The 12,985-nt window shown below is 31.0% G+C and overlaps 2 protein-coding genes across 7 annotated transcripts; one reads left to right on the top strand and one right to left on the bottom strand.

The window, feature by feature from the left end:
- Positions 1-1,656: 1,656 nt before the first annotated feature.
- On the bottom strand, positions 1,657-7,377 carry LOC130668829 (protein will die slowly). Of its 3 annotated transcripts, none has more exons than XM_057471311.1 (10): positions 7,219-7,377; positions 6,931-6,979; positions 5,108-5,203; positions 4,931-5,027; positions 3,371-3,534; positions 3,195-3,284; positions 2,978-3,117; positions 2,657-2,888; positions 2,482-2,569; positions 1,657-2,242 (listed from the first exon to the last, which is right to left on the bottom strand). In XM_057471311.1, the coding sequence occupies exons 3-10, from the start codon at positions 5,195-5,197 to the stop codon at positions 2,142-2,144; spliced, it is 1,002 nt and encodes a 333-aa protein (XP_057327294.1). In that variant the 5' UTR covers positions 5,198-5,203; positions 6,931-6,979; positions 7,219-7,377; the 3' UTR covers positions 1,657-2,141. The 3 variants fall into 3 exon arrangements, with proteins under 3 accessions (XP_057327294.1, XP_057327295.1, XP_057327293.1); XM_057471310.1 differs by having other exon boundaries at positions 1,663-2,242; positions 5,108-5,213; XM_057471312.1 differs by lacking the exon at positions 6,931-6,979 and having other exon boundaries at positions 1,658-2,242; positions 5,108-5,213.
- Positions 7,378-8,545: 1,168 nt separating this feature from the next.
- On the top strand, positions 8,546-12,287 carry LOC130668830 (cyclin-Q). 4 transcript variants are annotated; one of them, XM_057471316.1, is made up of 6 exons: positions 8,546-8,564; positions 9,047-9,180; positions 10,082-10,179; positions 10,429-10,647; positions 11,810-12,040; positions 12,108-12,287. In XM_057471316.1, the coding sequence occupies exons 2-6, from the start codon at positions 9,054-9,056 to the stop codon at positions 12,204-12,206; spliced, it is 774 nt and encodes a 257-aa protein (XP_057327299.1). In that variant the 5' UTR covers positions 8,546-8,564; positions 9,047-9,053; the 3' UTR covers positions 12,207-12,287. The 4 variants fall into 4 exon arrangements, with proteins under 4 accessions (XP_057327299.1, XP_057327297.1, XP_057327300.1 ...); XM_057471314.1 differs by lacking the exon at positions 8,546-8,564 and adding an exon at positions 8,621-8,869; XM_057471317.1 differs by lacking the exon at positions 8,546-8,564 and adding an exon at positions 8,665-8,683.
- The last annotated feature ends 698 nt before the right edge of the window (positions 12,288-12,985 follow it).

Genomic DNA, 12,985 nt, shown 5'->3' with positions numbered 1-12,985 from the left:
TATACTTTTTATTTTTATTTATTAATATTGCATACCTCGACCGTGAAGCGGCTTTATTTATTTATTTATATTTAATTACAAAAATTAGTACAGATAATAATGACTCTAGGATTAATCCCGTCAGAGCCCGTTAACATAAAAGAAAGACTGGTTTACTGTCGAAATGTCAAAATCATCCTATTTTCTCTCATTGGATCGGATTTATTATTTTTAATATCGCATTAACACGTTATGAAAAACACATTAATATCAAGAGGAAACACTAATTAATAAGTCTGTTGCTTTTTTTTTAATTGAACAACATATATTATTATTAATGTAATAATAAAAACGAAACCAAATTCCTGGGCCTAATTATTAAAAAAAAAGTCCAATAAAAAAATATTATCATCACCGTCCGTTAGTCTGTGGTTCAAAAATAGTGTGGCCCGATATCTCCAGGACGACTTAACCAAATGACTTAATTGTTTTATCATTTCCTTCAGAATCATGCAGACATGATTCCTTTCAAAAATCACTTCTGTTTTTTTTTTCGTTTTTTAACTTCCCGCTCAGAAAATTGATGTTGACGTTTTGAGGTTCTAGGAAGCTATTCTGACTAATTTCAAGATGATGTCCGAGCGTATGTACGTACGTATGCAAATATCTTTAACTTTTGAACGGATAAACCGATTTTGAACTTTAAGGTGTCATTCGACGCGGCTTGTTAGTATATAAAAGCTGTGAAAAATTGAGCTTGATCGGTAGAGTGCATTCGGAGATATTAAAAAAAAAAAAATTTTTCAAAAACGTTTTTTTTTGGATGACTTTTAATGTGTTCGGTGGATTGATTCCAAAATCTAATCAGCTCTAAAACTTCATAAGTCGCATCGAATGCCACCTCAACCATCTCAATCGGTCAATGCGTTCACGAGATATCGTGGAAGATATCTGCTGGCCCGCAGAGTAAACTGATAGACCGATTTTTTTTATAATAAATTATTACTGCTAAAACCGACGGTTTTACATAAAAACAAACACTTATACAGCCATTTTTCATTGACTGTTGGGTTGTATGCCACTGAGCGGTAGCATCTGCGTGACAATTTTTATGAAAAAAAAAAAAAAAAAAAAAAAAAAAAAACGCAACTGAGTCGATTTTTTTTGTTTTATTTTACAGATTTTTTTAAGTATTACTGTGTACTGTATTCAGATCTTTTTCTTTTGTTTTATTTATTATTTGAAGTATTTTTTTAGAGTTGAGTCAAGAAAAATGGTTGGTATCGTACAATCAAGAAATATTCATGTTAATTGAACAGATAAAATATTTCTTTAATTTCAAGAATAATATATCTTTTGATAATTTATAGGAGTGAATTGATTATTCAAAACATAATATGAGTGTTTGAGATGGAACTTTTGGATTTTTTTTAATTTTAAAAATTCCTTTTTATTATTAGTTGAATGTTAGGAAAATTCGTTATTTACAAAGTCTAAACGTTATACTCGCATCCATATGTTTATATATATAGTATAGATATTAGACTGTGTCAAAAAAGACATACACGGCGAGAAAAATATTGTCAGAATGACTATCTTCAAATGACCTATCGTTTTCCATCGTTATTCTGACAATATTCTTAAGATCTGAGATTTTTCTTAAATTTACTGGCCTAGGTATGTAATATACTATTTTAAAATTATTTTTATCGGGAAACTTGAAAATTAATGAATAAATAATGAGAAATCTACTTCTATTTCGGTTGCCGAATGGCCATTTTTATTTTATAAGTTTAATATAAAATTAATGGAAATGATTTAAGCTGAGTGAATTGCGATTTTATTTTGTCAACAATATAGCAACCACTCTCTGCTTCGCGTTCGAAGCGTGCAAAATATAGTTATCTAGATATTAATATGGTGCTTGCCCATATTTAAATCAACGTTCTTCCTTATTGATTGTGAAGTCAGTCCGTTTTTATTTAAAATCATTGAAATAACTACTGATTGCGACTTAAAATCCATTATTGAGATGTTCGAGATTACAAAAATGTAGAAAAGAAAAATAATGTTTTTATAAAATACACTTTCAGTAGCAATATGATTTACAGGATAAAGTAATATAAATTTATACACAAAATATTTTACTTAAATTAAATAGTCTATGTATCACTTTTCCATAACTTTATAGTTCTATCATTTTCCAAAGCAGCTGAAGCAATAATATTATCCGTTGGGTGGCATGTTGTACATAGTACTACGTCTGCAAGAGACAAAAAATAATAACGTAAATTAATATACACATAAATATATCCCAGTACCAGACGCAATACCAGAACGATTTGATAATCATTATGTTATACTAGCTGCGAACGCCCGCAGCTAGTATAACATAAATATTTAAATATTTTTTAAACGATAAAAATAAGTCGTCTATCCTTCGTCGTTCTGGTATTGGGACATTTACCTTATAAAAAATTCATCAACTTAAAAACATCATACCTGTATGTCCCTGAAGTTTTTGAACAACTTCCTTAGTCTGTAAATTCCAAATATATACCATATGATCTTCTGAACCAGAAACGATCCACTGAAATATAAGAATACGTACTCATAGTATATTATAATATTAATATTTTTATTATCAACTAAAAAGTTTCTTTAAATTTATAAATACCTTTCCCCCTGTGACAGAAAAATTTGCGAATATGCAGTATTTTTCATTACGATGACTGGTATAAGTTTTCAAGCATTTCCCTTTACTGTAGTCCCACAACTTAAGCGTGTTATCAAGAGTTGCAGCCAAAATATATTTACCATTTGGAGAAAATTTAACAAATGATACTGGTGGGTTGTCATCATCAATTAGAGTTTTTAAACATTGTCCAGACGCAGTATCCCATATGCGACTACACATAAATTGAATTATTTTTTACAATTGTAAGATAAAAATTATGAATAATAAATTTGAGCAGTTAAAATTTATAAATGATTTTACCATAATCCATCATAACTGCTAGAAACAATTAAGGATCCATCTCTGTTGAAATGAACTGCACTTACGGGGTCAGAGTGCGCTGGTAACGTTTTCAAACATTTTCCTGTTCTAACGTCCCAAATTCTGACACTTTCATCAAACTACAAAAATTATTTGGCAATGATAAGATTTTATAAAGTTAATTTTTTTTTTTAATTTGCATAAAAATATCACTTACCGAACCAGAAACGATGAGATTAGACTGAGGATTAAAATTACAACAGAATACGTAATTACTGTGGCCTTTTAAAGTTTTCAAACATTTAGCCTGAAATTTTATGAATAATATAAACAATAACTTGCGTATTTTATTTAGCATATTTCGATAAAAATGATTATCGGATAATTACTTACCGAGCTAAGCTCCCATATTTTGAGAGTTTTATCATCAGAAGCAGAAACTAATAGCCTACTGTCACTTGACCATGCTACATCGGAAATTCCTAATTTATGTCCTTGAATAGTTTTTTCGAATTTTCCATCATAAGATCCCCATATCTTTATGAGCTTGTCGGCAGCTGATAATTTATTTATTTATTTATTTATTTAAGTACTAACGCCAATCGGCAATATACATCAAAAATTAATAATATTAGAATTTGTAATAAATTTTAATATATATATAAGAAGGAAATGAGGGTACAATAAATCTGTGTATGTGGTTTAAGATACGTTAATGAAACTGCAGCAGTCGTTGTTTAATAAGAACAAATACATTTGTATATATTAGGCATTCATGCAACGAAGCACATCAGCTTCGAGAATTGAGTTGAAATTTAGTAAGATATCTTTAAGTAATTATTCGAAGAAGTTATCCTGATTATAAGAAAACCATTTTTTTTTTTTTTTTTCATCAGTAATTTAGAGGAATTTTTTAAAAACGACACAATTTTTTTTTATAAACCGCTTAGATGGCGCTAATTTTCTAACCATTTTGACTTTTCATCAAAACCCACTCCATAGAAATATGTGGGCTAATTTTTTTTCATCTAGGGAAGAATACTCTGACATGATCATGTATGATTTTATATCGTTTTGAAAATTATCATGAAAGAACATTATCATTCAAGACACCTAATCCACTAACAAGGAAAGTATCCCAAGTGTCCCTCTCCGATTTCGATGAAACTGAGATATGTTATTTTGTGTACGCGAGATGCGTCTTGGACCATACTGACTCGTATGCAGCACCTGAATGATTACGGTGCAGAACCATAACTATTCGTGTGATACACATTAGTCAGTAGCGTGCTCGAAAATCTTCGGCTAAGAATTCTTAAGAAGTTACTCATTCGTGTGCTGCACAGGAGTCATTCATGTGCAGCACCACTGGTTACTATTCAGAACCTGACTGAGTCGTGTGCGCACATTACTCAGTCCGGTGCTAACTCAATTTTCTTTCATTTTTTTTTATAACTGTACTGAGTCTGGTGCAGAACAGTAACCACTGGAGTTCTAATCTTTCCGTGTAGTTAAAAATAGGCGTTATACGTACAGCAATAAGAATCTATCGGATTTTTTAAGCAGGGAGAGAACTTGTAGAAAGCGCAAAATTTTAGGAATCGAATACTGAATTAGTGTATTGCCGCAAAAACTCGATTCAAAATTTTAATTGTTATCGTTGTTAAAAAATTTATTTATAACTTTCACAAGTTAAAGATTTACTTGCAGGTTAAAAGTCATTATCAGTAAACATCAATATATAGTTGCCGATGAGCTGTTGTCTTATTAATAGTCGTCAGTCAGTGGTTAGTTTTAAAGATTTCATAGATTTTTCGATAGATTAAGGTGAGATTAACTGCCAGTTGTGAACGACTTTAGTTTAAGAAACAAAAAAAATCAAATAAAGAAAGTATTGTGTGCACGTTGTCATTCACAATCTCCTTAATAAATAAAAAAATTAATAATATTTACATGAACTTGCAAGCCATTCTCCATTAGGGCTAAATTTGACCGAAGATATAGCTTTCGTATGTCCAGCGAGTGTGTATTTTAACGTATAATTTGGTTTCTGATAAATAAAAATGAAATGCAAATTAGTGTTTAATAAAATTTAAAATGAAGGATTTAAATTAAAACAATGATTCTTACCACGGAAGAATTTCCTTTAGTCCCAGATGCTGGCGTTGAAGTTGTGCTATTTAATGATTGATGAACTGGAGATGGTCCCAAAGGTACCATTGTCACCTAGAAATGTCTAAATGATAATTAAAAAATTTTAGTATTCTTGCCGAATCAAATTGTGAAAATCATGTTATCAATCATTATTGTAATCATTTATTTAGTTAGAATGAATAATCTCAATTGATCATTATATAATCAATTTTGTAAGAAAAAAATCTGAAAAACGGGGACTCTGCAAGCCAGCTGACACTGAAACATGAAGTTCCGATGCACGTTATCATGAAAAATATGGTGTGTGACTCAGGATAAAACACCATTTCAAATTGCGGGTGTGCCTGCGGCTCGGGCAGCCAACTTCACCTTAGTCTGAAATCGTCTTGTTTCATTCCTTGTCACATAATATACTATTAAATGGGCAGATATATGGCTCAGCCATAAGTGACCCTACCAAAAATAAAACTCTACCCAATTCAAGTCAGCAGCATCATCCCTACCTAGAAAATTCCTGCTCCAATAAAATATCTACCATCTCAAAATCTCTAACAATGAAAAAATCTACCATGATATAATCACTACCAGAAAAAAAAAACAATATCAAGCTGCATTTTTGAATAAACTCTAGGGTTTGAAATCCCTACCATCAACTTTAGAATGTATATTTTACAGACAATAAATTTATTTTTAATTAATTGGGAATCATTTGAGATTTAGGAATATGACTCTATTATTGAGGACTAATTAGTTAATGGGTAATTATTCAATATTGTTTGAGCGTTTAGTGCGCATGTTAGAAATTATAATTAACACGACTTTTTTCGTTAGCTAATATTTAGTAAACCATTTGGGAAGAAAGTTATGAATTGTTTTAGTTTTAAAAATTCCAAATGCTAATTACTCATTAATTAATTAGTCCTAAATAATACAGTCATATTCCTAAATCTTCCCAAATAATTAAAAATAAATTTATTGTCTGTAAAATATACATTCTAAAGTTGATGGTAGGGGTTACAAACGGTAGAGTTTATTCATAAATGCAAATTGGTAGTATTTTTTACTGGTAGTAATTATATCATGGTAGATTTTTTCATTGGTAGAAATTTTGAGATGGTAGATATTTTATTGGAGCGGAAATTTTCTAGATAGGACATTTCCATGATATTTCCCGGTTGCATTAAATTCCCTGATAACTCCCGACATTCCCAGTTTGTAGCCACCATGTGGTAAAAAAAAATTAGGCCAACTTATTGTATTTTTCAAAAGTTTTCGTGGTTCTGAATATTCATACAGGACAATTGACCACCGGTTTCTTGGATTAAAATAATTGATTTTAAATCAATGGAATAATTAATCGACTTAATACCGGGTCGAAATTATTCCTTAATAAATTATCTTTGAACTAGTATACAATTTAACTCATTTTAGCGTAATAAAAAGAGTGTAGAGATGATTTAACGTAAGTGAATCAGTCGAAAAAATAATTTCAATCGCGCGTTTGCGCTTGAGGTGCAACTTTTGCCGGTCAGTGTTTATTTTGTTTATTGAAAATATATAAATTTTTTAAATGGCTGCTACTTCATGATCTGGAAGTAGCAGACAATAAAAAAAGTAATTTTTTTAAAATAAGCAACTAAAATACTTATAAAAAAACAACTTAAAAATTGCAAATCAAAAACTTTAAAAAAAATTTCTGCGCATGTTTTAAATATTATTTACTTACAACTAACTTGTTTATAAAAATTAAAATATTGTCTGATATCTACTACTGTTAGTATTTTTTTGTTTAAACTCACCTATACTTTAGCGTCAATTTAAATGTCCTCGGAAATAATTCCGTAAATCCTAAAACGGAAATAATAAAATAACAGTTGTGAAAAGTGCAATTGAAATCGAGCACTTGTATTTTTGCATAAAATAGTAAATTTGAACAGTAATAAGTCAAAACAGTCAGGATTTCTTGGTTAAACTTGATACAACTGTACATCTACGTCGATGTGAGCATCCAAGATATTTAACTGTTCTGAATATTATCAAGTTTTTTAAAAATCTATAAGTTTTTAGTTATTATTGAAAATACTTACAGAGCATAAAAATAATAACCAGTGGAATGGATAAAACTTTTGTTATAACAACACAGAAAATAACCTCACTTATTAGTTTCAAACTAAAGAATAACACAATTCCGATTTGAGTATCTTTGAGTTATTCATACGCATGGTTGTAAACAGAGCGCGAATGTTATACTTAAAGGTTAAAGCTGTACTTTCATGTTACTGCTGATGCTGTTTTCAGAAACGATTTTGTCACGTGGTATAGTTTCACGAGAAGCGCCACCTGGGTGAATGTAGAAATTCCCCCTAATAGGACAGTTTGCTTAGCAAAAGTTTACTTACAAAAGTTTCCTTGAATTTTTCGTCAAATTTCCGTCAACTTCGGACTTTTCCGTTTTTGACGACAATTTGTATGCAACTTGCTATTCAATTTGACGTAAATTTACTACCCGAATTAAAATACAAATTGTCGTCAAAAACGGAAAAGCCTTAAGTTGACGGACATTTGACGAAAAATTCAAGGAAACTTTTATTATGAGTGAATGTACCAGACATCAGACAAATTTTAAATTATTAATAAATAGAGTAAATAATTAATAAAATTAAATTAAAAAAAAATACGTACTAAAAAAAATTTTGAAACTAATAAGTGCATTTTGTATAAATATTATATTTTTAATTATTTACTTTTTTTTTTTAATTTTCAATTTCTCTGATGTCTGCTACATTGACACTCATACTTTTATTAGGATTTTTTTTCTAGTGAAAAAAAAGTTACCTCTAAATTGAGGAAAAATTAACTGAAAATTTTTCTTTACAACTTTTGCTGCCAAATGTCGGCAAATTCAGGCAATTTCAACGCAAATTACAGTCAATTTCAAGCTAACGTGGCCATTAGGGTAAGTTTAGTCAGGACTTAGTTCAGCCGAACACGCCCTATCCCTAATAGCCACCAGCTTGAAATTGACAGTAATTTGATGTTGAAATTACCTGAAATCTGCTGCCCGAATTTGCCAACAATTTCACAGCAAAAGTTAGAAAGAAAAATTTGCAGTTAATTTTTCTTCAATTTAGAGGTAACTTTTTACAAAAAAAAAAGTCAGTAATGTTCATTCTTACCATTTAACAAGGGAAGCAAATTTGTACATGAATATGTCTACAATTTGACGGTAAAAAAATACTTAACAACTTTTCAAGTGAAATTAACAATAAATTGACATAAAATTTGCCTGAAAATTGACGACAACTTTTTTCTAGTCAACTTTTGAAGTAAATTTGCATTCTAATTCGGGTAGTAAAGTTGCATACAAATTGTCGTAAAAAACGGAAAAGTCCGAAGTTGACGGAAATTTGAGGAAAAATTCAAGGAAACTTTTGTAAGTAAACTTTTGCTAAAGCAAACTGTGCTAATGGTATACTAAAACACTTGAGGTCGATCTCATATTGTTGACAATTATTCTATTTCGTCCGCGTACAACCATAACCTTAATTGATTGTAAGTTAATGTCATATGTACATAATACATAATTCTCGCGTCTTACAGAATATTTGTATAATGATATAAATAATGATATCTCATGGTTAATAGTTTTATCATGAACTTTTGTTTACTTTAAATGAGTTGAAAAGAACCAGTTGTCAGCATGAATCCTTCCGAGCCCATTAGTACCGAAGTCTTGAGGTAGTCAACCTGTTGTATTATTTAAAATAATAGTAGTTTCAAAACATTTTATTTTTCGACTCTTTGTCGGCCGCACAGTAGACGATTCCTCTAAAGGAAATACCAGTAAATGTGTGTTGAACGGAGGGTTGGTACAAGATACGTGATTTAATTTAATTTTAATAATTTTGATTTTAGTTCTAAGATGAAAGATGTCATAGACGTTTTGGCCATGCAGCGTGAAAAAAGAAACGCATTACAAAAAAGTGTCACGATTGATTATACAATCTCAAATGATAGCTTTGCAATTTCACGATTCATATACGAATGTGGTAAGTTTAATTTAATTTACATTTTTTGTTCCATAGATTTCTAACTTCAACGTTCTATAAAAAAACATCGGAAATGGATTAAAAAAAAACATTTGTGCCTGTAACCTTTACACTGAGCGCGAAAAATGGATATTTTCAATAAAAAATGATTGATTTAAGAAGGAGAAGCTGGTCTGAAATACAAAAAAAAAGAGGATATTCCTGTGATTTTTTTCTGAGTACCTTCTTTATTAAAATTCTTAAAATTTGTGACATTATTGAGCATCATTCCAAGAATATTCTGCTAAATTTTCATAAAAAAATATTGAAAAATAAGCCAGTGGTAGTGGGGAGAGACGAGTCATTAAAAAAAAAAAAGTCTCAATGCCGTAGGCAGAATAACTCATGACTGCTTCATCTGAAATCAAAAAACCAAAAAGATTTCTTGAGTACATAAGCTTATCGCAGATTTGAATGAACGATTTTTTTTTTTTAACAAAACAAAAAGAGCAATTTCTGGTAAAAACCAGAGTTTTTTGATTGCATCTTTACTAAAAATTCATAAATAAATATTTTGTTTATTCCTTTGTTCGAATCCAAGATAAAATTATGTACTCAAGAAATCTTTGTGGTTTTTTAATTTAAGATGAAGCAGTCATAAGTTATTCTGCCTACGGCACGGACACTTTTTTTTTTAGGTGACTCGGTTTTCTTCACAACCACTGGCTTATTTTTCAATATTCATTTATATTTATCATTTTAAATATTAACTTATACAACTAAGCAATCAAATTTGAATAGCTCATAGTTCATAGAAGTAGCTCTCGAGAAAATTAATATATTTAATTTATATTAATTATATAAACCATCTTGTTCCAAGTTTTATTTATAAGATTTATTTAATTTCATTTATGTGTCATAGGTATTAAGCTAGATGCTCATCCACTGACCATTGCTACTGCTTCAACATTGTTTCATAGATTTTTGAGAGAAGTCAATCCACAATCATATGATCTATATGTAAGTAAATTTCTATTTTTATTTCTGAGTACAGGAGTTGAGCGAACTACTCGTATTCATTTTAACCGAGATTACTCTAAAGAAAATTATCTTTTGATGTTGTCACGAGATCATAACTTTAAACTTTGCAATTATATTCAAATTTTAGTCATTATCAAAAACAACAATAAATATAAAATTTGTAAAGAATCTTATGAGACTTTCATTAAAGAATATTTTTTTTATAATCTTACATTTTAAAAATTCTAGTTAATGGCAACGACATGTTTGTACCTTGCGGGAAAGATAAAAGACGATGGATTGAAAATAAGGGATGTAATGAACGTATCATCAAATACTCTTCACAGAGGATCCCAACCTTTAGAACTTGGTGATCAGTACTGGAGTATACGTGATGCTATAATTCAAGCTGAATTACTGATTATGAGAACGTTAAAATTCCAAGTCGTATCCGTTCACCCTCATAAGGTAAAGTTTTTCAAACTTTTTTATCTGATTTAAGGATTTTCGGAGGTAACCATTGAGTCAAAATAGCGTCAGAATTTTTTTGTTTACTTAAGTCTCCTAATAGTTATAAAAATTCATTATTTTAATTTATAATAAATCGATAATTATTAATTATTTAATAAAAGAAAGTAACGAAATGACTTCGTTATTTTTGACTCATGGTTTTATAAAAAAAATATGGTAACAGCGCGTTGTTGTGTTTCTGTGTAATAGTGTATGTATATACGTTTCAAATCTTAAAATTGGAAAATTCTTTTTTATTAGATTCGCTCGAACCTCCTTAAATTAAGAAACAATCTTAAAAACGACTGACTGCGAGAGTCAGTTCCAAAAGTTTTTGCTTTTTTGAGCTCACAGAGCTCTTAGCAGCATTGAAGTCATGGTTTTGAAGTTTGACTCTACAAATAAGTTTGACTGTGTCACGTTCTGGCTTCAATTGAATTTAAATATAAATTTTAGAATTTTTTTTTGGCAATATATAATAAAACTTTGGTCGCTCTGATGAAGAAAAATTCTTCAGCAGAGTAACTAAAGCAGATAAGCGATTTCCGCGAACACCGTCGTGGCCCGTAGTCTAAAATCATGACGAGGCATGAGACCCGGGCCTCGACGACGTTTGCTAGGGTAACCTGAAATGTGACATTGGACGATTTATAATCTTATAATTTTTTTGTACTGGATCTGCGGAGACAGAACAGGCAGTCAGCTGACGAACATCTAAGGCCCCGGACCTCTGTCCGGTGACCGACTGATTCTAAATTTAATGTTTTATTTAAGAATATACTTAAATTCAATTAAAATTCTGTATTATTTAAACTTGATCCCTTCAACCAAATTTAAAAACTATGCGAGTCGAACAGTGACATCACAGGAGGTCTATAGATTTTCCAATGATGTCTACCTGGGAAATATTTAATTTTTATTTAATTAAATAATAAATAATATGAATTAACATTTAGTCAGAATGTTACAACTATAAAACTGAAAATGTAGATTTTTTATCTCTCTGAATTTTATTTCTTTGCTTATCATATGATTCTCCATCTCAAGTCTTTGTCTTATTTATATTATTTTATTTTTATTATTAAATTTTAGACAATTTGTTTATTTTCTATTCATACAGTACCTACTTCATTATTTGCGCTCCCTTCAAGCATGGTTCGGAGAAGATGAGTGGTCCAAATATCCTGTTGCAAAGACAAGTTTAGCATTATTACAAGATTTTCATCATTCACCTGCAATTTTAGATTACCCCCCAAACTGCATTGCCCTGGCTTGTATTAATTTGACATTGCAAGTATACGGAGTGGTTGTACCATTGATGGATGAATGCGACCAACTCCCATGGTTTAATGTAAGTATAATTTTGTAGCTGTATAATTAGATCAAATTATGAATAACATAAATTTAAATCTCTTCAGGTGTTTTGCAAGGAACTAACGAGGGAAAAGCTATGGGAGATTATGGAAAAGGTCATGTCAACTTATGATCCTGAACCTGAAACTCAAGACAGTTGTTAAGTCATTATTTATTATCCGACAATGTGTTCTTACTAATGTATAAATAAAGAAAAGTTTTTCACGATAACTGATTGACGTCATACCGTCACTCTATCCTCTGAATATTTCTAAGTGGGATCAATTCTATCATTCGCTTTGCTTCACTATTGCTTTAGAGTCCTAAAGAATAACACTCGGAATTGTAATGGCGAGCACGGTCACTACTTGGATGGGTGAATCAATTAATGTAACAGGACCGAAATCCACCTTCGTCCCTACCCCACCCCACCCCAGACGACACTCTTAGCCGAAAAATATAACCGAAAACGACTAAGGCTGGGCATTAACCGGAGATATGATCAAAAATCCTCATTGCGCGTGGCATCTAACCACAGCTACCACGAGTCTATATCTTTCATGGGCCAAACACTACTACCATCTTAGGAAATAAAGAGACTCTGGTCGAAATGGGCTTGGAAAGGTCCCCTGTGGTACCAGTTTCCTGTACTGGTGATCAGGTTGCTTCGAGATAAATGGTGAGATGCAACTTCTCCTCATACCCTAAAAAGGTTTTCTTCCATTTGTCAGGCGTCGGGCTCGAGCGGAGATCACTGTCGTTGGGCCGGGGTTGAAAGCCCAGTGATCGCTGAAATGTCAAATTTCAGCGATCATTGGGACTTTACCTATCACCGACTGTACTGGCGTGGGTTTTCTCTGTGGCTTCCCCATGTTACTGTGCTAGGTCAGCCACCGTCAGTTGAAACAAACCGCGATGCAGTACAGAAGCACAAGTCGATCCA

Source organism: Microplitis mediator, chromosome 5 (genome assembly GCF_029852145.1).
Source record: "Microplitis mediator isolate UGA2020A chromosome 5, iyMicMedi2.1, whole genome shotgun sequence".
NCBI classification, from domain to species: domain Eukaryota; kingdom Metazoa; phylum Arthropoda; class Insecta; order Hymenoptera; family Braconidae; genus Microplitis; species Microplitis mediator.
The sequence above is the reverse complement of the archived record's forward strand: the minus strand, read 5'-3'. Positions and strand labels throughout refer to the sequence as shown.